Here is a 26,440-nt window from a genome sequence, read left to right on the forward strand (position 1 = left end):
TTGGGTCTACAGTAATTTTATTGTAACAGAGAAACCAGGCCGCAATAAGTCTACATGGTTAGAGCAGATGGTGGTTCTTTCCAGTGGGTGAAGCCTGAACCTAGCTAGCAGCACACAAAGCCTAGAATATCCTCTTTCCTGGTACCACCCTGCGCCACGACTCACGGTGTGAGATGAGTGGCTGTATATCACATTCAACAAAGGGAGGAGGTCCAACTGGGCAGAGACAACATCCCAACCAGAGAAACTTACACAATCATTCAAGAGGATGCCTAAAGTACAGTTTCCTACTCTCCACTATTCTTTGCTGAGAAAGGTGAGGATATGGCATCAGCAGAAAATTTTGTTCTTCATTCTTAAATAAATCTCGATAGGATGGAGTTGATGGTCAGTCAAGCAGTAGAATGGGATGAAAATCTGCAGTAGTTAAAAATGTTTGTACATAAGGAAAAGAACAGCAATGACAAGGGAGAAAAAGAGAGCCTTCTCTTTTTCTTACATAAGACAGGAAACTGCATTATTTTCCTTGCTGGAGTGGCAGCAGCCTCATTGGTTTTCATAAAACATCATTTCTGCAGTGCGGCCTGTTGATAAGGTTGCTCCAAGATGGGAGGACAGACACAAGGTCGACTGCTCACGACAGAACTAGGTCTTCTCTCAAAGCCTCTAACGTGTGCTATTTCTCACAAGGAACCTGACACTTCAGTTAAAGCTTCTGAAATATTGCAATGGCATAATTGACAGGTTTTTTGGTGCGATGACTTTCTTGCACATGTAAACTCTTTGAGAAAAGTTGGAGATAAAAGGACAGGGGACAGAGTTTGGTTTAATGTTCCAGACACCAGCCACGGATGCCTCTGCCCTGTGTCACTACATGTTCTTTTTGGAGAAACATTCAAATGCTGAGTGTTACACACTGTGGTTGAAAGAAATGATCCACTCACCACCATCCACCCTCTCTCGTCTGTGTGAAGCTCTCAATAGCAGAGGCTGAAGACAGAAAGGTTGTCTCTGTTTCCTTGCACCAGGGACATTACTTGGTGACCTGGTGAATGGCATGGGCAAGGTAGCCCACGTTGCCGGAGGTGACCCCTGCCACAGAGATGCGGCCGTCCTTGGTCATGTAGATGGAGAACTCCTTGGTCAGTCGCTCCACCTGCAGAGAAAAAAGAGTTTGGGTACCTCTTCCCGGTAGGGGAGATTCTCTCCGGCCTGGCATGGTACAGCAGCCAACTTATTAAAGTTCTATTTCCTCGCTTAAACCCTGTTCCCAGAATTTGCTGTTAACTTGGAATAAAATAAGAATAAAAAGCTACTTTAAGGCTGGGCATGGTGGCTCACGCCTATAATCCCAGCTATTCAGGAGGCTGAGGCAGGAGAATAGCTGGAACCTGGAACCTGGGAGGCAGAGGCTGCAGTGAGCCGAGATTGCGCCACTGCACTCCAGTCTGGGTGACAGAGTGAGACTCCATTTCGGAAAAAAAAAAAGCTACTTTAAAGTAGGATGATGAATTCTGAGGCATAAATAGATGGGGAAAAACACCTTTAGATTCAGCAGAGCCAGGATTCAATTACGAAACAGCTATTTCTCCTGTTGCTCTCTTGGGAGAAGCAACAGTGATCATGAACATGATCAAAACAAGCTCTGCTCTTTAGAAGTTTGTGAGTTCATGGGTGATACAGAGAGGTAAACAACTAAAAAAAAAAAAAGAAAGCCAAATAAATGCTAAAAAGTATTACAATACTTTTACCTAAAAGGGCTCCAAAATAACTGTTTTAATTATTTTTAGGTTAACTTTGAATAGGTGGGTGATCTATGAAGAATCCTTCTGGGGCTGGGCTCAGTGGCTCACACCTGTAATCCCAGTAGTTTGGGAGACCAGTGTGGGCAGATCGCTTGAGTCCAGTAGTTCAAGACAAGCCTGGGCAACATGACAAAGCTACGTCTCTACAAAAAATATAAAAATTAGCCAGGTGTGGTAGCATTCACTTGTAGTCCCAGCTACTTGGGAGGCTGAGGCAGGAGGATCACTTAAGCCCTGGGAGGTGGAGGTTGCAGTGAGCTGAGATTGCACCACTACACTCCAGCCTGGGTGTCAGAGCAAGACTGTCTCAAAACAAAAACAAAAACAAAACAAAACAAAACAAAAAACCCAAAAACATTAAATAAAAAAGAAAAAAGAAAAAAAAAAAGAATCCTTCTGGTTTGCAAAGACTGATCAGTTAGTCTGCTGCAGAGAAATCAGAATCACTCACCTGTTCAGGCTTTAACCCTGTGAAACAGAACATGCCAATTTGGTCAGTGATGTGTTGCCAGTTGTGGGTGGAACCCTCCTTCTTGAGGTTGGAGACCAGTTGAGTCCGCATGCCAATGATGCGGTCGGCCATGCCTTTCACTTCTTGCAACCTGTAAAGAAATCCTGAGATGCAGCTCATTCTGCCTAAGCACTGACAGATATGCCGGAGTTTACAGCATTTTTACCCCCAACCTGAGCGCTCCCCTAGCGTGCCTCAATTCTCAGGCCATGAGTGAATCACATGCTGTCACTGGCCAGGTAAGAAAGCTATTTTATAGCATTCTGTTTTATATCAGAACACTATTTCCATCAGGCAACTAAAACAGTTAACACATTTGAGTAGAGACAGTCCTTGACTTACAGTTTTTCAACTTTATGACGGCACAAAAGCAACATGCATTCAATAGAAACCGTACTTTAAGTATCCATACAGCCATTTTGTTTCTTTCAGTATGTTATTGAATAAATTACATGAGACATTCAGCACTTCATTATAAAATGGCTTTGTGTTAGATGATTTTGCTCAACTGTAGTCTAATACCTGTTCTGAGCATGTTTAAAGTATGCTAGGGTAAGCTATGATGTTTGGTAGGTTAAGCGTATTAAATGCATTTTCTTTTCCTTCCTTTTTCTAAAAAAAATAATGTAGAGATGGGGTTTTGCCATGTTGCCCGGTTTGGTTTCAAACTCCGAGGTTCAAGCAATCCTCCTGCTTTGGCCTCCCAAAGTGCTGGGATTACAAATGTTAGCCACCACGCCTGGCCTGTTTTTTTTTTTTAAGATATAGGGTCTCAGTCTATCACCCAGCTGGAGTACAATGGTATGATCATGGCTCACTGCAGCCTCAATCTTCTAGGCTCAAGTGATCCTCCTGCCTCAGTCTCCCAAGAGGTGGGACCACAAGTGCATTCCACCATGCCTCGCTCATTTTTTTTTTTTGTAGAGACAGGGTCTCCCTATTTGCCCAGGTTGGTCTGGAACTCCTGGGCTCAGGTGATTCTCCCACTTTAGCCTCCCAAAGTGCTAGGATTACAGACATAAGACTGGCCTTAAATGCATTTTTAATTTATGACAGGCTTACTGGGATGTAACCCCATTGTAATTGCATATGTATTAAGAAAAGTGAATGAATCACTCTAAAACCTGCTAAGATTAAGGTAAAAGCTGTGGGCTAAACAAAAAAAATGACCTTATTTTTGACATGGATGAAATATACATTCTCATCTCCACAACTGAGACAATATACTACGAATCTACAATGAGCGAAGCTATCGTAGGTGGTGAAACCGTCTCTAATAAAAACACAGAAATTAGCCAGGCATGGCGGTGGGTGCCTGTGATCCCAGCTCAGGGGAGCCTGAGACAGGAGAATTGCTTGAACCCATGAGGCGGAGGTTGCAGTGAGCTGAGATTGTGGCACTGCACTCCAGCCCAGGCCACAGAGCAAGATTCTTTCAACAACAACAACAACAACAAGAAAGTCATGTGTGTATCTTTCTCATTGGATTATAACCACCCTGAGGGTAGTCATTAACACAGTCTGGCATCTTTGTCTACTACAAACTCTCAAATTGTGTATTGAAATGCATGCACTAAAAAAAATCTTCATAACCAGAGAATATGAAAATATTTTAGAAAATATTAAGTAAAAAAAGTTTAGTATAATTCTAAGTGACAAAACCAAAACCAGTCCTGCTCATACATATATAACAGTATGTCACAACTACAGATAACAATGGGTGGCTGGGCCCGGTGGTTCACGCCTGTAATCCCAGTACTTTGGGAGGCTGAGATGAGCGGATCACCTAAGGTCGGGAGTTCGAGACCGGCCTAATCAACATGGAGAAACCCTGTCTCTACTAAAAATACAAAATTAGCTGGCCATGGTAGCACATGCCTGTAATCCCAGCTACTCAGGAGGCTGAGGCAGGAGAATCGCTTGAACCCAGGAGGCGGAGGTTGCAGTGAGGGAAGATTGTGCCATTGCACTCCAGCCTGGGCAATAAGAGCAAAACTCTGTCTCAAAAACAAACAAACAAACAAAACAAAACAAAAAACCCGAAAAACCACACACACAAACTTAAAAAACAAATAAACAAAAAACAAACAAACAATGGGCAAGGGAAAAAAAAAAGCTGAGTTAGAATAGCTAGAGTTATGGTTTTTTCCCTTTCACAAACTTTCTGAAATATACTTACATGTTAATATCATGCTGCAAAACAATATGACTTAAAAAGTAGTCAATTTTTTGGTAAGTCTAGCGTGAACCTATTATATCATAAAGAACTATCCTGAGCTGGGTGCAGTGGCTCACAGCTGTAATCCAAGCACTTTGGAAGGCTGAGGTGGGAGGATGACTTGAGCCCGGGAGTTTGAGACTGGCCTGGATAACACAGTGAGACCTTGTCTTTATAAAAAAATCAAAAGGAAAAAACAAAACAAAACAAAACAAAAAAACAAAAAAAACTATCCTGAACCAGACTCTTAGTATTTATTTTAATGTTCATGACACAGAAACTGAAGACAGAAAAATAGTTGCAACATGATGACTAGGGGAGGTACATATCAAGTTTCTTAGAGATAGCAGATTTAGCTTTTCTACCCAAGAGCTGCTCAGAGATGTGACCTCTCAACTAAGCAGCTACACAGGATAAACTCATATAACAAATCACGCCTTCCACAGGCATCATGGTTTTATAAACTCATAGAGTAGGGGTTGGCATACTTTCTGTAAATGGCCAAAGAGTAATTATTTTAGGCTTTACGGGCCATATGGTCTCTGCCTGCTACAACTGCTCACTTGGCCATGGCAGCAAAGAAGTAGCTATATAAAACGCATAAATAGATGGGTACAGCTGTGTTCCAATAAAGCTTTATTTACAAGAATAGGGAGCAAACTGGATTGACTCTCAGAACAGTTTGCCAACCCCTTTCTGGAGCAGTGTTTTCTAAATTATGTGTCATGACCCATTGGTAGGTTATATTTTTATTTTTTTATTTTCTTTTAATAGAGACACAGTCTTGCTATGTTGCCCAGGCTGGTCTCGAACTCTTGGGTTCAAGGGATCCACCCACCTTGGCCTCCCAAAGTGCATGCTGGGATTATAGGTGTGAACCACGTTGCCTGGCTTAGTATGTTAAATTCAACTTAGTAAGATGCAATTGGCTGGGCACAGTGGCCTTAAATATATTTCTTATGTGGATTGTGGTCAAAAAGATTGAGTAACACTAATTCACAGAACAGATGTTGAGAGTCAGATACTACAGATAATAAAAAACAGGCTGAGTGCAGTGGCTCACACCTGCAATCTCAGCACTTAGGGAGTCCGTGGTGGGAGGATCATTTGAGCCCAGGGGTTTGAGGAGACCAGCCTGGGCAAGACAGCCAAGTCCCTGTCTCTACAATAAAACACAAAGAAATGCAAAAATACTGATTCAATGCTAGCAATTATTAGGACACAAACAAAAATATGTTTTTAAGGAAGTTTTCCTATGTAAGGTACTTAATTTGAAACTGATTTTAGGGGAAAGCAGGTTCTATTTAATGTGGAGATAACGGAATAAAAGGAACTACCAATTAAAAATTATGTCTGTCTCTTACAGAGAAATACCAACTAATTTGGTTCAAAGTGCTAACAAATACTTGGGAGGCTGAGGCTGGAGGACTGTTTGAGGCCAGAAGTACAAAGTTACAGTGCCTTAGGATTGCAACACTGCACTCCAGCTTGGGTGACAGAGCAAGACCCTGTCTCAACCAATCTCTCGTTCTCTCTTTCTCTCTTTCTCTCTCTCTCTATATATATTTTTTTGAAACGCAGTTTTGCTCTTGTTGCCCAGGCTGGAGTGCAATGGTGCAATCTCAGCTCACTGCAACCTCCGCCTCCCAGGTTCAAGCAATTCTCCTGCCTCAGCCTCCCAAGTAGCTGGGATTACAGGTATGCACCAACCACACCTGGCTAATTTTGTATTTTCAGTAGAGACGGGGTTTCTCCATGTTGGTCAGGCTGGTCTCGAACTTCCAACCTCAGGTGATCCACTTAGCTTGGCCTCCCAAAGTACTGGGATTACAGGCATGAGCCACCGCACCCGGCCTGTTTTTTAAAAAAGGAATGCACATTTTTTGCTCCCTTCCCTGCCTTCGCATATGGAATCTATGGGGTACTGTATATCACTAGAGGTCAATTAAAAACTAGCTTTGAAGGAGCAGTGGTGGGAACAGGTGGGTGGCTGGGGAGTGGCATAAGCCTTTACCATTGTTTTCGCAAATCTGGGGTGTTCAGAATGGCAGCAGCAATCCGGGCCCCATTGAGGGGAGGGTTGGAATACATGGGACGGATCAAGATCTTCAACTGTGACTCTACCCTTTTGGCTTCATCCGCATCTTTGCAGACCATAGTGAAGGCTCCTACACGCTCACCTGAAAGACAAAAATGGATCTCGTCTTCTACTTCTACTATCTAATGTGCTAAAGCAAATCATGAGTGTATTTGCTACGTATTATCTGTTTCCATCCAAAGGACCCCAAAATAACTTTATTATAAATAAAAAGCTTTCAACAACCAGAATGGTGAACTGAGGCACAAGGAAGTTTTGAGTACTCAGAGTATTCAAAGGTATTTTTTATTGTATCTATCTTCTTGGCTGACGCATTTGTTACTTTTTGTTTAGAGAAGCAGTAATCAGTTTCCTTTGCTGGAAAAATTTAAGAATACTGAAGAATATATGGCTAAGAAAATCAGTAAAATCTACGATACCAGTCTTTCATCTTAGGGTAGGGAGGGATGTGGACATGGATGGACACACACACACACACACACACACACCCACCCCACAAGCTCTATGCCTTCGTGGCATTCTCTCCCAGCATGCGAACATGTGTCATGCTGGGTGCCGTAGCTTACCATATAAGCCCATGTTCTTGGCGTATGATTGGCAGAGACAAACATTAATGCCCTGTTCGATGAAGTGGCGCACAGCCCAGGCATCCTTATCACCATCACCACTGGCAAAGCCTTGGTAGGCCATGTCAAAGAATGCAAAGAGATGCCTTTTCTGAGAAGGAACAAAAGATTGAAGCTTCAGCAGTCTGTCTGAAGAGGCCCTAGATGTTTATAAAAATCTGAAAGACGTTTCTGTGAGGTGGGCATGATCCCAATAAGCACAATAAGCCTTTTCTGGGGCTAACATAATCCTGGAAGACTCATCTTACATCCAGGGCTCACGAGACAACCTCAGTAGAACCATTTTATCTTGAAAGTGCTTTCCAAATGCTGTTTCTGTCTCATTCTGTGTGCAGCTTAGATTTGACAGAAGTTAAAGAAAGGGAAACTGGCCAGGCATGGTGGCCCATGTCTATAATCCCTGCACTTTCGGAGGCCAAGGTGGGAGGACTGCTTGAGCCCAGGAGTTTGAGATCAGCCTGGGCAACAAAGTGAGATGCTGTCTCTATAAAAACTAGAAAGAATTAGCCAGGCAGGTGTGGCAAACATGTCTGCAGTCCCAGCGACTCAGGGGCTGAGCTAGGAGGATTGTTTGAACCCTGGAGGTAGAGGTTGCTGTGAGCCATGACTGTGCCACTGTGTTCTGGCTTAAGGCGACAGAGTGAGACTCTGTCTCAAAAGAGAAAAAAAAAAAGAGGGAGAGAGAAAAGAAAGGGAAATGAAAAGGAGTGAAAAGGGAAAACAGGGAGATGAGACAACAGGAATAATATTTTCCTCTCTAGGAATTTTGACTAGTGTCTTCTCTGACAGCTGTCTACACTTTTAGAGTGATCATGGCGATGCTGCAAAGGAAAGGCCATGAAAAAGTGTTTAAACAGATCACTAAGCAACCACTGACCAGGGTGAATGTAGGCATCAACAGCAGACATCCTGGGGTCAGTAGACAGGTTTTATCAGAGTTCCCTACATCCAGGACGAGGAAAAAAATTATTTTCTTTTTTCTTTTTTCGAGACAGAGTTTTGCTCTTGTTGCTCAGGCTGGAGTGCAGTGGCACGATCTCGGCTCACCACAATCTCCACCTCCTGGGTTCAAGTGATTCTCCTGCCTCAGCCTACCAAGTAGCTAGGATTACAGGCATGGGCCACTACGTCCAGTCAATTTTGTATTTTTAGTAGAGACAGGGTTTCTCCATGTTGGCCAGGCTGGTCTCGAACTGACCTCAGGTGATCCACTTGCCTAGGCCTCCCAAAGTGCTGGGATTACAGGCGTGAGCCACTGTGCCTGGCCAGAAAAAATTACTTTCAAATGCTCATGCGTCATCAATCCCAGAACTGCTAATCACGCAAATGGGGAGCCCTTTCTGGCAGCTTATCCACCTGTATGGACATTTCACGCAGGTTCAAGGTTAAGACTCTCTGTTAAGACATTGCCAAATTAAGCCTCCAAAGCTGGTTACTAAACACAGAACTGTCGCCAGTGAGTTTATCCTCCTCACCTTTACCACTGTTGCTATTTCCTTCCATTGTTCCGGACGCGGGTCCACTCCCGTGGGATTGTGGGCGCAGGCATGCAGAAGAAGAACACTCTGCTCTGGTATTTTCTAAAGAGAAAAACAGCCAAGAGATGACTTTGAAGCTTTAAGGCAAACAGTTTATCTGAAATGCCACAGGATTGTCATCATTTGATAAGTAACAAAGGTAACCAGAAGTCTGGGAATCACCTCTTCTCCAGTATTTTAACTCAGATATTGGAACACGGTGGGAGACATCAAATGTCTGCAAGCAAGGAGTTTTATTCTCACCCTGAAAGCCACACTTACTGAAATATCCTCCACAGCGCCTGTGAAGTCAAAACCGCAAGTCTTGGGGTCATAATACCGATAACCTTGTAGCTGCATGCCAGCATCCCTGAAGATGGGTGTGTGGTTTCCCCAGCTTGGTTTGGGCAGAAAGACATCCCGGCTGAACTTAAAAAATCTTTGCTAAAAGATGGGACGAAAGGAAACAGAAAAATGAACAAAGGAGACGCAAAAAAATGTTGACATGTTTTACTGAGGGAACATTTTTCTCCACTGAAACCCAGTTTCTCTCAATGGTTGAGCAGTATTGACTCAGCAGTAAGACTGCCAGGGTTGGAATAGTCTCCGACACTTATACTGGCTGTATAGCCAAGGACCTTTCTGGGTCTTGCTTTCTTCACTTGTAAATGGGGTTAATTGTACCTCTGTCATAGGGATTAAACAAGTTAAAAGGCAAAAGCTCTCTAGTAAATAGTTTCTAGTGAACTTAATTTATCATCATCACTACTATATCTTTCGTGTAATTTCTTCAAAGTTCTTTCATTTTTTCATCAGAGAATAGGACATCTGCAAATTCATGGAAAGAAGAAATCTACTTCTGCATCAACAGTCAAATATACACACAACAGGAAGCCCTGTCATCTGGAATTTATAGTTCTTTCCTGAAGAAGCTTCCAGACTCACCAGAAAACTGGCTCCGATCCTTAAGGCTCCAGTTCCAGAAATGGTCTGCACAGTGACAAACTGAAGGAGAGATACCCACGGTCAGTGATGTGCGACACTCTCTATACAGGACCAGCCCAGGGGCACTGCTCTGTCCAAGACCCTTCCGTACTTCAGAAGCTCATTCTTTATGGCCTGTTAGTATCATTCCATGTTACACGGGAAACTTTCAGAACACAAACATTCCTCCCCAATATGAAAAAGGGGTGAATTATATAAAAGATATAAAAAGACACTGAGAGGCTGGGTGTGGTAGCTCATGCCTGTAATCTCATAACTTTAGGAGGCCAAGGCGGGTGAATTGCCTGAGGTCAGGAGTTCGAGACCAGCCTGGCAAACATGGCGAGATCCTGTCTCTACTAAAAATACAAAAATTAGCTGGGCATGGTGGTGCACACCTGTAATCCCAGCTACTCAAAAGGTTGAGGCACGAGAATTGCTTGAACCTGCGAGGTGGAGGATGCAGTTGTAGGGGACTACGTGCTCACAAACAGGGTGTTCCCGATAAGTCCTGCTCTCGCAAACGAAGCAGGGCGTTGGGGGCCTGTTTATATGTAAACATCTTGAAAATCCAGAAAGTCAGGGAAAGGTCAGAAAAACAACAATGTGTCTTGTGACTTGGCAACATTCTACAAACGACTGTATAAAATAAAGCGGAGCGCGCCATTCGAGGCGGCCGCCATGTTTGTCTTGTCTTGTCTTGTGTGTTCATTCCTTTGTTTAGGAAACACGCGGACCCCAACATGCAGTGAGCCGAAATTGTGCCACTGCATTCTAGTGTGGGTGAAAGAGTGAGACCGTGTCTCAAAAATAAATAAATAAACAAATAAATAAATAAATAAAAAGACACTGAGAATAGTCACTACATTAAGACATTACTCTAGAATTATACAAAGTAGAATGACTCTGTAAACATCAAAGTTCCTTGAAAAGCAAGTCAACAAATATATAAGGATAACATTACAACATTTTAAAGGTTTTCTGGCCAGGTGCAGTGGCTCACACCTGTAATGCCAGGACTTTGGGAGACCGAGTTGGGCGGATCACCGGAGGCTGGGAGTTCGAGATCAGCCTGATCAACATGGAGAAACCCTGTCTCAACTAAAAATACAAAATTAGCTAGGTGTGGCGGCACATGCCTGTAATCTCAGCTACTCGGGAAGGCTGAGGCAGCAGAATCGCTTGAACCTGGGAGGCGGAGATTGCGGTGAGCTGAGGTCGTGCCATTGCACTCCATCCTGGGCAACAAGAGCGAAACTCCATCTCAAAATAAATAAATAAGTAAATAAATAAACAAACAAATAGATAGATAAATAAAGGTTTTCTAAGAGGTCCCCTTTTATGTGTTTTCATAATCTGAAAATATTCATGTTTTGGGTAATAGGAAGATGCCTGAGGTGAATCTGCTTATTCAAATTGGTCAGCTTTAAGGGACAAACAAGAAATCACTGCAGGTTTAAGAGGTTTTCATTTGTTGTTTTTAAAGGCATTGTAGAAGTACAAGGCTCTACAAAGCACAAATGTATTTTCTGGACTGGGGTGGCAGTAGATTAAAGAGGGAAAAACCCAACTAAAAACTTATTTTTAAATAGTTTGTCTCTGCAAACTTTGGCATGATGGAAATAAAAACCTCACTGTAGGTCTGATAATACTATGATTCACAAAGGCACAACAGCTTTTTTTTTTTTTTTTTTTTGAGACAGGTCACCCTCTGCACTGTCACCCAGGCTACAGTGCAATGGCATAAACTCGGCTCATTGCAACTTCCACCTCCTGGGTTCCAGCAATCCTCCCGCATCAGCCTCCCCAGTAGCTGGGACTACAGGCGTGCGCCACCACATCGAGCTAATTTTTGTATTTTTAGTAGAGACGGGGGTCTCACCATATTGGCCAGGCTGTTCTCGAACTCCTGACCTCAAGTGATCCACCCGCCTCGGCCCCCGAAAGCGCTGGGATTACAGGCGTGAGCCACTGCACCCGGCCGAGGCACAACTTATAAAAGACAAGTTAATGTTATTTTAAGGTAGGCCAGTTTCATACTTAGGTTATTATCTAGATGGAGCAGAGACTAGGCAAAAAAACTCATGAATTAAAAAGTACAGAAATTTTCAGGAGGGGCTAACAGGCAGTTGACTGTATGGACAGAACTAAACCACATCTATTTGACGTAGGATAATTACTACCTAACCCTGGGGTTGAGGTTGTTGTGCTTTACTCTGAGTTAACAAATTCACGTGTGGACTTAGACCAGTCTTGTAAATAAAGTGTATTTATTCTGGCTTTTCAGAGGGGGAAGGGAAGACAAAATATTGACTTAAAGTTGCTAGTTTGTATGTTTCTTCACTCCCCAGGCTCACCCAGAAAAACATACAAATGCACTCATTAAAAAACATGTTTTTTTCCAAAATAAAGTGAACCACAACGTGCACGAGTTCACATGTTGGGAGCGTGGTCTTTTTTGTGTGTCCACACGGGCTGTGAAGGGATAGCAGAGGGCTGCCAGACTGGTTCAGCGCCCACAGTCCACCCATGGCTTGTTTCCTGCTTTTGCTGCTTCTGTGCAAGTTGGAAGCTTAGGACATGAGGGTTTGCGCTAATTGCAGGCCTAAAACTTGGCGTAGTTAACATTTCTAAAGCATATTCAATGTAAAATGAACATAAGCAGGTAGAGACTAACAGCAAAAGTAACGTCAAATCTATCAGTCAAATGACTACCACATTTTCAGGATTACTAGTAGTACATTTTTGGAATTGGTGTCATGTAGATTATTTTATTTAATGATGGCAATTTACTATCAAATAAGAATTATTAGAAATAGTGTGGCCTCCTCAAAACAATCATTACACACAAAATAAGTTATTTTTTCATATTTCTTAAATTTTTTTTTTTTGAGACAGAGTTTTGCTCTCGTTGCCTAGGCTGGAGTGCAATGGTGCGATTTCGGCTCACTGCAACCTCCACCCTCCAGGTTCAAGTGATTCTCCTGCCTCAGCCTCCCGAGTAGCTGGGATTACAGGCATGCGCCACCACGCCTGGCTAATTTTGTATTTTTAGTAGAGACGGGGTTTCTCCATGTTGGTCAGGCTGGTCTCAAACTCCCCACCTCAGATGATCCACCCGCCTTGGCCTGCCAAAGTGCTGGGATTACAGGTGTGAGTCACCACGCCTGGCCTAAAATTGTTTAAATAACTACAAATTTGTTAAAGACCTGGGATGATGCCAGAGCCTGCTCAGCTTACCCGGCCACTCTTCAAGACTTCGCTGTTCTCACCCAGGGCTAGTTCTGCAGATGCCTTGCAAAATTCAGCCAGTCCCCCAATGGGCAGGTATTCCTTGTCCAAATTTTTTGCGGCAATCTGGGCCTCGGCCTAGACAAGAGAAAATACATTCATTGAGTTTCTTCTCCTTACTTGGAATTACTATGATTAATATTTAAAGTTTTATAAGTTAAGTTTTGGAGGTAAAGTCTTTTTTTTTGAGACGGAGTTTTGCTCTGTCACCCATGCTGGAGTACAGTGGTGTGATCTCGGCTCACTGTAACCTCCACCTCCCAGGTTCAAGTGATTGTCCTGCTTCAGCCTCCCAAGTAGCTGGGACTACAGGCACCTGCCACCATGCCCGGCTAATTTTGTATTTTTAGTAGATATGGGGTTTCACTATGTTGGCCAGGCTGGTCTCAAACTCCTGACCTCAGGTGATCCACCTGCCTCAGCCTCCCAAAGTGCTGAGACTATAGGTGTGAGCCACTGCGCCTGGCCAAACCTTTTTTTAAAATTTGAAGTTACTCTCCGAGAAGAAGGGTAGGTAGAATGCTTGATAGTTTATATTGAAGAACAGAAATACTTACTTTTTAAAATTGTATTTTATTGTTTAAGTTAAGTTTTATGTGGATGGGTATGGTCTCTCTTGGTTACAATTTAACATAAAATGAGATTCTTGGAATGCACAAAACCAAGGTTTAAGAGCAACACCTAAAATAGATATAAGATGATTAAATCAAACTAAATACATACAGGAGAAGCATTTCAAGTTATATGCCAGTCTAAGAGCTTCAAAGGGTTAACAGTGATAGCCACACATCTTCGTGCTTTGGCATTGGAGGCCTGGCTGTGCCTTACTAGTTGTGTTACCCTAGGCAAGTTATTTAGCCTTCCTGAGCCTTGGTTTCCTCCTCTGTTAAATGGAGGAACTATTTCTACCTCTCACAGTGTTCAGAAGTGTGAATGAGGGAATGTACAATAGTGCTTGGTTGTGATGCAGGTTGCAGTAGCAAATACTTACTGAATAACTTAAAAAATTAGTCTAAGGGGATTTGTTACATTATTTAGCTAATGAATAAAGATGCTACTAATAAAAATATAACAAAAGAGGTGAAAAAAATTACATAGCTCAGCAGGAAGAAAGGACGGAGCATGCCTGTGTACAAAGGTTTGATTAAGGTAATCACAGTTAGAGAAAGGGAAAATAACAATAGTAATCCACGAAGAGCTATTCCTCTCACCAAGAGACAGTGCTTAAAGTCTTGGTCATCTCGTGCGCCTTCAGGATTAAACTAGACATAGCTAAGCATTTCTAAAGCGTATTTAATGTCTATTTTACAGATGATCACAGAACCATAGAAAGTTCAATCTTGGAAAAAACCAGATGGTTCCAACCTCTTACCTTTACAGCCAAGGAGACTATAGCCCAGAAAACCCGAGTGATTCATGCCATTAGTGCCAGAACTAAAGCCCAGGGCTCCTGATTCCCGGTCTAGCACTATTCCTGCCACTCTCCAGGGCTCTCTTCAGTTTATTCATCCCACTCAGAAGGAGATGAATGGCAAGCTCACCTTGCGGACGCTAGGCAGCACGTAAGGCTTTCCGTTATCATCCCGGTAGGCACCAACTCCCAGATTCATCTTTTTGCTATTGGTGTCCCTCTTAAAGGCTTCAGTGACTCCCAGAATGGGATCTGGAGGTCCCATTTCCACATGGGTCCACCAGGAGCTGAAATGAGAAATACATTAGCTCGATCCCATTAGCTAGATCCAAGATCCATTTTACTTATTTATTTATGAGATAGACTATTGCTCTGTTGCCCAGGCTGCAGTGCAGTGGTGCTATCTTGGCTCACTGCAGCGTTTGCTTCTTGGGCTCAAGTGATTCTCCCGCTCCAGCCTCCCGAGTAGCTGGGATTACAGGCACGCACCACCACACCAGCTAATTTTTGTATTTTTAGTGGAGACAGGGTTTCACCATGTTGGCCAGGCTGGTTTCGAACTCCAGACCTCAGGTGATCCACTGCACCCGGCCATATTACTCTTATATGTTTAAAATTATGAAAACTACAAATTTGTGTTAAATGAAATTGAATTGCTATTCTGACAAACTTTATTTATTTATTTTTTTTGAGAAAGAGTCTCACTCTGTCACCCAGGCTGGAGTGTACTGGTGTGACCCCGGCTCACTGCAGTCTCTGCCTCCTGGGTTCAAACAATTATGCCTCAGCCTCCGTGAGCCAAAACAGTATTGATTTACAGAAAATTGAGCAGATAGTACAGTCCCATCTACCCTTACCCCCAGGTTTCCCCTATTAACATTTTACATTGGTATGGCACATTTGTTACAATTAATGAATCCATACTGATACATGATTTTCTTTTTTTTTTTTTTTTTTTGAGACGGAGTCTCGCTCTGTCGCCCAGGCTGGAGTGCAGTGGCCGGATCTCAGCTCACTGCAAGCTCTGCCTCCCGGGTTTACGCCATTCTCCTGCCTCAGCCTCCCGAGTAGCTGGGACTACAGGCGCCCGCCACCTCGCCCGGCTAGTTTTTTGTATTTTTTAGTAGAGACAGGGTTTCACCGTGTTAGCCAGGATGGTCTCGATCTCCTGACCTTGTGATCCTCCCGTCTCGGCCTCCCAAAGTGCTGGGATTACAGGCTTGAGCCACTGCGCCTGGCCCATTACTATTATTATTATTATTTTTTTTTTTTTGAGACGGAGTCTTGCTCTGTCACCCAGGCTGGAGTGCTGTGGCCGGGTCTCAGCTCACTGCAAGCTCCGCCTCCCGGGTTCCCGCCATTCTCCTGCCTCAGCCTCCCGAGTAGCTGGGACTACAGGCGCCGGCCACCTCGCCCGGCTAGTTTTTTGTATGTGTTTAGTAGAGACAGGGTTTCACCGTGTTAGCCAGGATGGTCTCGATCTCCTGACCTCGTGATCCGCCCGTCTCGGCCTCCCAAAGTGCTGGGATTACAGGCTTGAGCCACCGCGCCTGGCCCATTACTATTATTATTATTTTTGAGATGAAGTTTCCCTCTTTGTCACCCAGGCTGGAGTGCAATGACGTGATCTCAGCTCACTGCAACCTCTGCCTCCCGCGTTCAAGTGATTCTCCCACCTCAGCCTCCCGAGTAGCTGGGATTACAGGTGACCACCACCATACCCTGCTAATTTTTGTATTTTTGGTAGAGACGGGGTTTCACCATGTTGGCCAGGCTGGTCTCAAACTCCCAACCTCAGGTGATCCACTCGCCTTGGCCTCCCAAAGTGCTGGGATTACAGGCGTGAGCCACCGCGCCTGGCCCATACATTATTAAGTCCACACATTATTTAGATTTCCTTAGTTTTTACCTATTTCTGTTCCACGATTCCATCTAGGACACCACGTTACACTTAGCTGCATGTCTCCATAAGCTTCTCTTGGCTGTGACAATTTTGGGAATGTGGGTTAGGTATCTTGTAGGATGCCCCTCTACTGGAATTTGTCTGATGTTTTTCTTATTAGACTGGGGATATAGGCTTTCGGGAGAACAGTAATTGTATTTTGTAATATGCCAGCTTGATGACAATTTCTTTTTCTTTTATTTTTTTTTTGTCCAGGCGGTGGGGGATGGAATCTCACTCTGCCGCCCAGGCAGTATAGTGGCGCGATTTTGTCTCACTGCAAACTCCGCCTCCTGGGTTCAAGTGAGTCTCCTGCCTCAGCCTCCCAAGTAGCTGGGATTACAGGCGCCCACCACTACACCCAGCTAATTTTTGTATTTTTAGTAGAGATGGGGTTTTACCATGTTGGCCAGGCTGGTCTTGAACTCCTGACCTCATGTGATTTGCGCGCCTCAGCCTCCCAAAGTGTTGGGATTACAGGCGTGAGCCCCTGAGCCCGGCCTTGAACACAATTTCTAAGATCTTTAGGGTAACTTATACTTTTGGTCTAATATTACAATGAATTGATTAACAGATTATTATTCATTGCACACCTAATTTCTAAGATAGACTACAGACACATTGATTACCAAGTATAATTTAAAATTTATAATCTTTGCTTATTTTTACATGCTCAAGAGGCTATAGCTTTGAGTCATTAAAATAAAAAGATCTTTCCTTGTTGCCACTTGAAGGAGGTATAAAAGGGATATATGCGGCGGTAGAAGTTGTGCTGCGTGTGTTCACAAGTTTTGCCAGTCTGCTTAGAATGCTTGTGTAGGACTGACATCACCACCCTCCCTTCTTAATTTTCTCTGGGAAATCGAAGCTACTTTGGTTAAAAGATAAGCAATGAGTGTTGAGATCACACTAGGATCAATAGTGACAAATAAATACAACTGTGTGCTTTTAAGGAAAAAGAGTAGTATTGGTCTAAAGCAACTTTTGATCTTTAGATCCTGTTATACTCTTAAAACTTACTGAAAACCCCAAAGAGCTTTTATTAATGTGGGGTATAACCACTAATACTTACTATATTAGAAAAACTGAGCAGCTTGTTATACTTACTGATTCATTTGAAAATAGCAATGATGGAAACACATTGCATGCTAACATAACCAACATGGAACTAACATGTTCCCAGGGAGAACTACCATCCTAAAGGATCAGTTTGTTTTAAATATGAAAAAGCATATGAGGACAAAACTTAGAAAGTGAATTTTGTTTATTTTTTATTTTTTTGAGATGGAGTCTTGTTCTTGTCGTCCAGGCTGGAGTTCAACGGCACGATCTCAGCTCACTGCAAGCTCTGCCTCCCGGGTTCACGCCATTCTCCTGCCTCAGCCTCCCAAGTAGCTGGGACTATAGGCACCTGCCACTACGCCCGGCTAACTTTTTGTATTTTTAGTAGAGACGGGGTTTTACCATGTTAGCCAGGATGGTCTCTATCTCCTGACCTAGTGATCCGCCTGCCTTGGCCTCCCAAAGTGCTGGGATTACAAGCGTGAGCCACTGCACCCAGCCTAATTTTTGTATTTTTAGTAGAGACAGGGTTTTGCCATGTTGGCCTGGCTGGTCTCGAACTCCTGACCTTGTGACCCACCCACCTCGGCCTCCCAAAGTGCTGAGATTATAGGCGTGAGCCGCCCCCGGCCTGTTTTTTAAAATTTTTATTTAATTTTGAGACACAGTCTTGCTCTGTCACCCAGGGTGGAGTGTAGTGGTGCAATCTCGGCTCACTGCAACCTCTGTCTCTGGGTTCAAGTGATTCTTCTGCCTCAGCCTCCCAAATAGCTGCGATTACAGGTGTGTGCCACCACACCCGGCTAATTTTTGTATTTTTAGTAGAGACAGCGTTTCACCCTGTTGGCCAGGCTGGTCTTGAACTCCTGACCTCTAGTGATCCACCCATCTTCGCCTCCCAAAGTGCTGGGATTACAGGCGTGAGCCACTGCACCCAGATGTGAATTTTGTTTTGATTTATAGTAAGTGAATCTGAAAAGAAGTTGAGTTAACTTTTTTGTTTTTCTTTTTTAAAGAGATGGGTCTCCGCTGGGTGCAGTGGCTCACACCTATAACCCCAGCACTTTGGGAGGCCAAGGCAGGCAGATCACCTGAAGTCACGAGTTTGAGACCAGCCTGACCAACATGGTGAAACTCCGTCTCTACGAAAAATACAAAAATTAGCTGGGCAAAGTGGCAGGCGCCTGTAATCCCAGCCACTTGGGAGGCTGAGGCATGGGAATCACTTGAACCCAGGAGGCGGAGGTTGCAGTGAGCCAAGAACGCACCACTGCACTCCTGCCTGGGTGGTAGAGGAAGACTGAGTTTCAATAAACAAACAAACAAAGAGATGGGTCTCACTCCATCCCCCAGGCTGCAGTGCAGCGTTGACCTCCTAGACTCAAGCCATCCTCCCACCTCAAATAGTTGGGACTACAGGTGCACACAAGTTAACATTTTAACAAAGTTTGCCCAATCTTGATGACCTAGTTTCCTTGGTTTAGTGATTAATGACTTCACCCACAATATAAAAGTTTAAGAAAAAAAACAAAACAAACAAACAAAAAAAACCTCCTGTGCAATCAGTTTAGATTGTAGAGATTCTCTGCCTTGCCAGAACACTTTTCTAGGCTTTATGATCTTCCAAAGCAATCATTAAGAACACTATGCTAAGGGCTGGGAACGTAAAGAAGAGTATAACACAATCCCTTACCACCTTAGTCCACTGTGGTGATCAGCAGGGAGCTACAAGCAATGCAGGCTGGGCACTGCAGGGAGATGATGGATAGTGATACACACCGACCCAGGGCATTATTATGGGATATTACTTATGGGAGCCCCGAGCAGAGGATCTAATAGCTTGGAGAAGGGAAGGAAAGTACTGCACAAGGTTAGGAAGGCTTCCTGGAGGACGTGACTTAGCAGCTGAGTGCTAAGACTGAAAAGAAGAGAAAAAGGGCTTTCCAAGTAGAGGCTTAAGAATAAAGGCTCATTGGCCGGGCGCGGTGGCTCAAGCCTGTAATCCCAGCACTTTGGGAGGCCGAGACGGGCGGATCATGAGGTCAGGAGATCGAGACCATCCTGGCTAACACGGTGAAACCCCGTCTCTACTAAGAAATACAAAAAATAGCCGGGCGAGGTGGCAGCGCCTGTAGTCCCAGCTACTCGGGAGGCTGAGGCCGGAGAATGGCGTGAACCCGGGAGGCGGAGCTTGCAGTGAGCTGAGATCCGGCCACTGCACTCCAGCCTGGGTGACAGAGCAAGACTCCGTCTCAAAAAAAAAAAAAAAAAAAAAAAAAGAATAAAGGCTCACGGTGAGAAAGAGCTGGGGGTTGTTGCAGGAGAATCGCCCAAGTTCTCCTAGCAATCACTTATCCACTGTGAATCAGCCACGTGTTTCAGTATGGTACCATGGAAGTTCTCCGTGTTCACCATGCTGATAAACTCGTGAATTACCTCATGAATATTTCTTTCCCAACAAAGGTTCTCGTAATGTACTTGTCAGCATTCATACACCCACTCCTCCATGGGGCATACTGGATGGCAGTACAGAGTTTAATTCATGCTCTCTTGACAAGTTAAAGACTGCTGCAGTCTCAATCATTGTAATGAATTAGTGTATACAGTCAATTCTCTGTTATTTAAGGGTAGATTATTTCCAGTTTTTTTGATTTCCCAGGCTCTTATTTCTTTTAATGGTTCTTTTAATAGTTTGCCTTGGGTAATTTCAGTACTGGGCAAACTGCATGGATTCAAATAACAGCTCAGTCATCTGCCAGCTATGTGAGCACTGGCAAGTAAATTAAGCCTCAACTTTCCTTACCTGTAAAATGGGGCCATAGTACTACCTATCTCGCAGGGCTGGTATAATGATGAAAAAAACCACTCAGAACCTAGATTGGCAGAGTGCGTGATGTTTGCTAATAGTCATAGTTACTAAATTATCACGGCTCCACTTTTATTTGTAACCATCCTGCATCCTTGTACAGAGCCTGGGGAGGCCAGTATGTAGAGAATTCAAGGAGCATATACAGTTGTAAGACCTTATGACCAAATGCAGGTCCTTTCTGCTTTTCTTTCTCTTTAAATACAAAGCTAATCAAGTATGGCTGTGGGGGGAGATAATGTTAATCAGTTTAACAACAACCCACAACCCTCCGACCAACTAACCTTTTCTGCTTTTCTTTTTTTTGAGACAGAGTCTCACTGTATTGCCCAGGCTGAATTGTAGTGGCGTGATCTCGGCTCACTGCAACCTCCACCTCCCGGCTTCAAGCGATTCTCCTGCCTCAGCCTCCCAAGTAGGTGCCTGCCACCACGCCCGGCTAATTTTTTTTTTTTTAGTAGAGATGCGGTTTTGCCATGTTGGCCAGGCTGGTCTTGAACCCCTGATCTAAAGTGATCTGCCCGCCTCAGCCTCCCAAAGTGCTGGGATTACAGGCATAAACCATCGCGCTGGCCCTTTTCTGCTTTTCAATTACTACTGCATAGGTTTTTCCAGAGTATCAGGAGACACTACCATTATCGCCCTTCCCCCTCACTAGTGTTGGTGCCAGTTCTTTTAATAGCTTGCCTCTCATTTTGTTGTTGTGGCTCTAGGTTGCTTGGCTGTTCCTAGTACCTAGGCGATAGTAAGAAGCACAGATACCTTAAACCAACTTCTGAACTGGGCCTGAAGAAAGCTTTCCTTATGACTTATCCACAATTCAGACCCTGAAAACATGTAGCCACCTGTCTGTCTACATCACTGTCATTAACTGCTGAGTGAAAGGAATACCCTGAATGTCAAGGACATACTAGATTATAAAAGAGAACACTTCTGGAAAACAGTTTTCATTTTTCAAAAGATGGCCTGGCTGGGCATAGTGGCGCTTGCCTGTAGTCCCAGCTACTCAGGATGCTGAGGTGGGAGGGTCACTTGAGCCTAGTGTTTGAGACCAGCATGGGCTACATAGAGACTCTGTGTCAGGAAGAAAAAAAAAAAGAAAAAAGAAAAAGAAAAAACAATGGTCTGTATCCTCCAAGGCCCTCGATCAATAATAACATTGCCCACTGCTCCCTACCACAAGGAGAGAAGGCATCATTCTTGTTAAATGGTGTGAAAAGCACTTATTTTTCAAGTTCTTTAAAATGTTAAGCATAGAAACTCAGAAACCATAGCCTTGAGTCTTCTGGGATATCTCTTAAGAATTCTCAACACAATTTCAAATACTGAATTTTTAAACAATCTAAATACAGGAGCAGGGATACTCAATTTAAAAAAAAAATGTAATAAATTATGTTCATTTTACAATTACAAAGCTAGTTTTGAGATTGAACATGAAATACAGATTAAAGTACACAGGTATGAAAACCACATATCTATTGCTTGAGACAAGCTTGATAATCCAGATTACAAGGAAAGTGGTTCTTAGCCAGAGAGAGAGGAAGGGGTTGCCTAGCTAGGGAACACTGACAATTTCTGGAGACATTTCTGTTTGTTGAAACTCTGGGGGAAAGCAGATGCTACTGGCATCTAAAGGGCAGAGGCCTGGGAGGTTTTTTTTAACTTTTATTTCAGGTTCAGAGGTACATGTGCGTGTCCTGGGGGTCTGGTGTACAGATAATTTCATCATCTGGCTAAGAAGTACTGACAGTTATTTTTTCTCATTCTCTCCCTCTTCCCATTCTCTACCCTCAGGTAGGCTCCAGTGTCTGTTGTTCCCCTCCTAGAGGGATAAGATTTTTTTTTTTTTTTGAGACAGGGTCTCACTCTGTCACCCAGGCTAGAATGCAGTGGGGTGACCACGGCTCACTGCAGCCTCTACCTCCCGGGCTCAAGTGATCCTCCGTGAGTAGCAGGGACTAGGGTGCGTGCCACCATGCCTGGCTAGTTTTTTGTAGAGATGGGGTTGTGCCATATTGCCCAGGCTGGTCTCCAACTCTTGGGCTCAAGTGCTCCTCCCACCTCGGCATCCCAAAGTGCCGGGATTACAGGTGTGGGCCACAGCACCTGGCCTAGAGGGAATACTCAATTTGATTAGCCACACATTAGTAACCAGCTTTCAGCTCCTCCATGCCTTTCATTATTCCATTTCTTTTCTTTTTTTTTTTTTTTTTGAGACGGAGTCTCGCGCTGTGTCACCCAGGCTGGAGTGCAGTGGCGCGATCTCGGCTCACTGCAAGCTCCGCCTCCCAGGTTCAGGCCATTCTCCTGCCTCAGCCTCCGAGTAGCTGGGACTACAGGCGCCCGCCACCACGCCCGGCTAGTTTTTTGTATTTTTAGTAGAGACGGGGTTTCACCATGTTAGCCAGGATGGTCTCGATCTCCTGACCTCGTGATCCGCCCGCCTCGGCCTCCCAAAGTGCTGGGATTACAGGCTTGAGCCACCGCGCCCGGCCTATTCCATTTCTTAACATGGTAAAGACTACACACACGTTGTAAGAACTCTGATGTTTTTAAAGGAATTGAGTAGATGAAAAGAAGAGTGTTCTAGGGGCAAAATTAATGCTGATAACTTGTGACCTAGAAAGTGATTCCTATCAGTACACTTTGGATACAGGAACAAAGCCTCAAACATTGAGCAATATTGACTGGTCATCCAAGAGAGGTTAGGTACAAAGTATTCAGGTAAGCCTTTCCAATCGAAATGCATTGCAATTTCCCTGGAGCTTAAGCCTACTTAAAGTTTTAGTTTTTAAACTGCTTTTCCTCACTTCTTCTCATTTTAAAATCAGAAGGGAAGTTAGTTAGCTTGCCCACAATCACAGAGCTAAAAATGGCAGAGACAACAGCACAGCTGTGATCTTTTTTTTTTTTTTTTCTTTTTTCTTGAGACACAGTCTTGCTTTGTTGCTCAGGGTGGAGTGCAGTGGCGTGATCGGCCTGGCTCACTGCAACTCTTCACCTCTCAAGCGATCAGGCTCAAGTGATCCTCCCACCTCAGCCTCCCAGGTAGCTGGGATTCCAAGTGCACATCACCATGCCCGGCTAATTTTTTGTATTTTATGTAGAGACGGGGTCTTGCCATGTTGCCCAGCTGGTCTAGAACTCCTGAGCTCAAGCAATCCACCTGCCTCAGCCTCCCAAGTGCTAGAATTACAGGTGTGAGCTACTGCGCCTGGTCTGTGATCTTCTATGGTTATGGTACCACAGTTGCACACTGCATTTTTAAAGTCTCACAAGACCTGCTCAGTTATTTCACCAAAAAGTAATCAGAATTAAATAATTAAAAACGAATCATTATAAATCAAAATACATTAGCATCTTTTTTTTTCTTCATTGAACTGCAACTATGTCTGATCTCATGTCACTATACATTTACAGTACAGGTCAACAAGAGAAAGTTATATTCGCAGTGTTTAGCTAAATGATACACTTGAATTTACAAAGAGTTCCACATATTTACGAAGAGTTCCAAGTATGCCATTGGATAAATCCTCAGTTCTTCAGAATAACAACTGACAAGGTTTTATTATATTAGTCATTTAAATAGAAATGTCGATGAGTTCAGTTTAAGTATTTTCCACTTTTGCCACTCGGAGCTAGGTAAAGATCACTTCCACAGTGGAAGGAGTGAAGTCTGATCTCCTTGCATGAACAGTTAACCTTCATGCTAAATAGGGCATCTGGTTCTATCATCTAATCAGGTATCATTGTTTAAATCTGAAGAGTAATTCCTCAACATTAGGTGCTCAACTATTTCAAGAATTTATTTTCTGGTCAGGTGGAGTCGATCAGTCTATAATCCCAACGCTTTTGGGGGCTGATGTGGGAGGAGTCTGACACCAACATAGGGAGAGCCTGTCTCTACAAAAAATAAAAAATTGGCTGGGTGTGGTGGTGCGTGCCTGTAGTCCCAGCTACTTGGGAGGCTGAAGCAGGAGGATCACTTGAGCCTAGGAGGTCAGGATGCAGTGAGCCATGATTGTGCCACTGCACTCCAGCCTGGGCGACAGAGTGAGACCCTGTATTTAAAAAAAAAAAAGAGAGATAATTTATTTTTTTTCTACATATTTTGCAGCACTATGGTTCCCCTGTGTGTTTAAGATTAGTCGAGAGAAGGAACAATAAAATCTGTAACTGGTTATGATCAATTAGTTGTAAACACCATTACACTTGGACCAGCCTATGTTCAGATTTTGATCTAAGACACAACATTAAAATGTCATACTGTATTTGTTTCTGTTGCATTAAGTGAAAAATCTGGGCTTAAAATAAAAATATCCAATATGAGAGACATGCCAGGAACTGTTAATAGTGCTGAGATGTAACAGTGAATATAAAGTAGGTGAAGTCTCCGCTCTTATGGAACTTACATTCTAGTGAGAAAAATACAGAAAAGAAACATGAGTCAGACTCTCAAACTTAAAGAATGACTAACCCTGACTCCAAGGGATTTTCACCAAGCACTAGAGCTTCAGGCGATCTAGCCAAATCCATAAAACAAGGTATTATTTTAAGATTACTATAATAGGGAAACATACTTTCTCTTGCCCGAAATTTTAAGCACTACTTTGGTTTTCCAAATTTGTTGTATAAATAACTCCTCCTGGCTCTGGTCCACTAGGTAGGCAGACTTAAAGAGCACACACGTTGACAGTGGGCCAGGAAGGAGCCAAGTCAGGAAGAGAAGAAAGTGCGAAGCCCAGGCAAAACTGTACTGCCAAGGCTGTGGGGCATTGGAAAGGACAGATCGTTCTGCTGGCTGAAAGATACACAGCATACATTCAAACGAAAGGCCGAGCTACGCTTTGCTCCTTGCAGTTAATACCTGCTTGGGGGTGGTTTTAAAACTCAGTTCCTTATTAAGGTAGCACTTAAGGAGAGTGCTCCAAATCGGCTTCTTGAGTTGAATTAATCGTCTGGCTCCGGTCTCCACTGGGAATGAATTACTAGCGCTCGTTTCAAGCTCTGAAATTTCCCTCCATACTATTATACACGCCACAGTACGGAATTACGTTGTCATTTTTTGAGCAATGACAATTTGTCATTGTCTTTCCCTCGCCTTGTTCACAGTTGTATCGCTAGCATCTGGTCCAGAGCCTGGCTCTGAGAAACTGCAGTTACGAAACATTTACTGAATGAAAGAGCACAGGGAGATGGAGAGGAAGACTGATGGCCTCCCTGCAACCGGACCTCCTTAGGGGCAATAAGGAAAAAATAAAGGAGGCACACTACACCTCGACCCTTTCCCAAGCAAAGGCCAAACGGGCACCGGGGTCACAGGGACCTCGGAGGGTCGCAAGGTCTCGGGGATGCCGCACGCCAAGGTCGCAGATGCCGGGAGGGAAGCGAGGCCCGAATGCCGACGCCCGGGAAACCTTCCTCTCGCGCGCTTCCCGCCCAGGGCACACACGCGGCAGCCAGCCGCCGCCGGCCCACCGGCTCGGGCGGGCCGGGAGCCAGGACAGGTGCGCCCGCCGCCCCCAGGGCACCCTATCAAGGGCACGGGCGTCCCCGGGCGCCGCTGCCCCAGTACTCTCCGCACCCCTCCCACTTGAATGGGAGTCCGGGAGCCGCCGAGGGCCACACTTCCTTTCCCCAGGGATTGCGTTGCACGCCCTCTTGCAGGGCCCGGTGCGGGGACCAGAAGGATGAGGGATCCTGAGGGTCATTGTGGGGCACGGACGCTCAATCCTCAGTCCCCATTAAGGGAAAACCGAGGGGGTGGCAGAAAAGTGTGTGTGTGTGTGAGTGACAGTGTGTGTTTGGGGGCCGGGAGGAGTGAATGTGCTGGGGTGCTCGCAGCTCAGCGGGGCAGGGCCATCGCCCTGGCTCCATCTCCTTTTCTCTTGGCTTACCTGGCTCTGGCAGAGGCCGCGGCGGCGAGGCCCGGGTGGAAGGCGGCGGCGATCCCGGAGAGGACGCGGCCGGAGTGCAGCAGGGCCATGGTGGACGGTAGGAGGGCAGTGGGCCGCCGCAGGACCGAGCAGAGGGCGAGCGGACACACACACAGGGAGCCGGCTCCTGTTGAAGGTAAGGACAACGATTTTCCCGGGCCAGAGCGGCCGCG

At 44.4% G+C, this 26,440-nt stretch overlaps 1 protein-coding gene across 2 annotated transcripts; it reads right to left on the reverse strand.

Moving 5' to 3' along the window:
- GOT2 (glutamic-oxaloacetic transaminase 2) lies at nt 1-26,440 on the reverse strand. 2 transcript variants are annotated; one of them, XM_025370777.1, is made up of 10 exons: nt 26,229-26,440; nt 14,592-14,748; nt 13,000-13,128; nt 9,721-9,780; nt 9,058-9,219; nt 8,734-8,838; nt 7,199-7,349; nt 6,549-6,714; nt 2,257-2,407; nt 1-1,156 (listed from the first exon to the last, which is right to left on the reverse strand). In XM_025370777.1, the coding sequence occupies exons 1-10, from the start codon at nt 26,315-26,317 to the stop codon at nt 1,034-1,036; spliced, it is 1,293 nt and encodes a 430-aa protein (XP_025226562.1). In that variant the 5' UTR covers nt 26,318-26,440; the 3' UTR covers nt 1-1,033. The 2 variants fall into 2 exon arrangements, with proteins under 2 accessions (XP_025226562.1, XP_025226563.1); XM_025370778.1 differs by lacking the exon at nt 13,000-13,128.

The sequence above is a fragment of the Theropithecus gelada genome, chromosome 20 (assembly GCF_003255815.1).
Source record: "Theropithecus gelada isolate Dixy chromosome 20, Tgel_1.0, whole genome shotgun sequence".
NCBI lineage: Eukaryota > Metazoa > Chordata > Mammalia > Primates > Cercopithecidae > Theropithecus > Theropithecus gelada.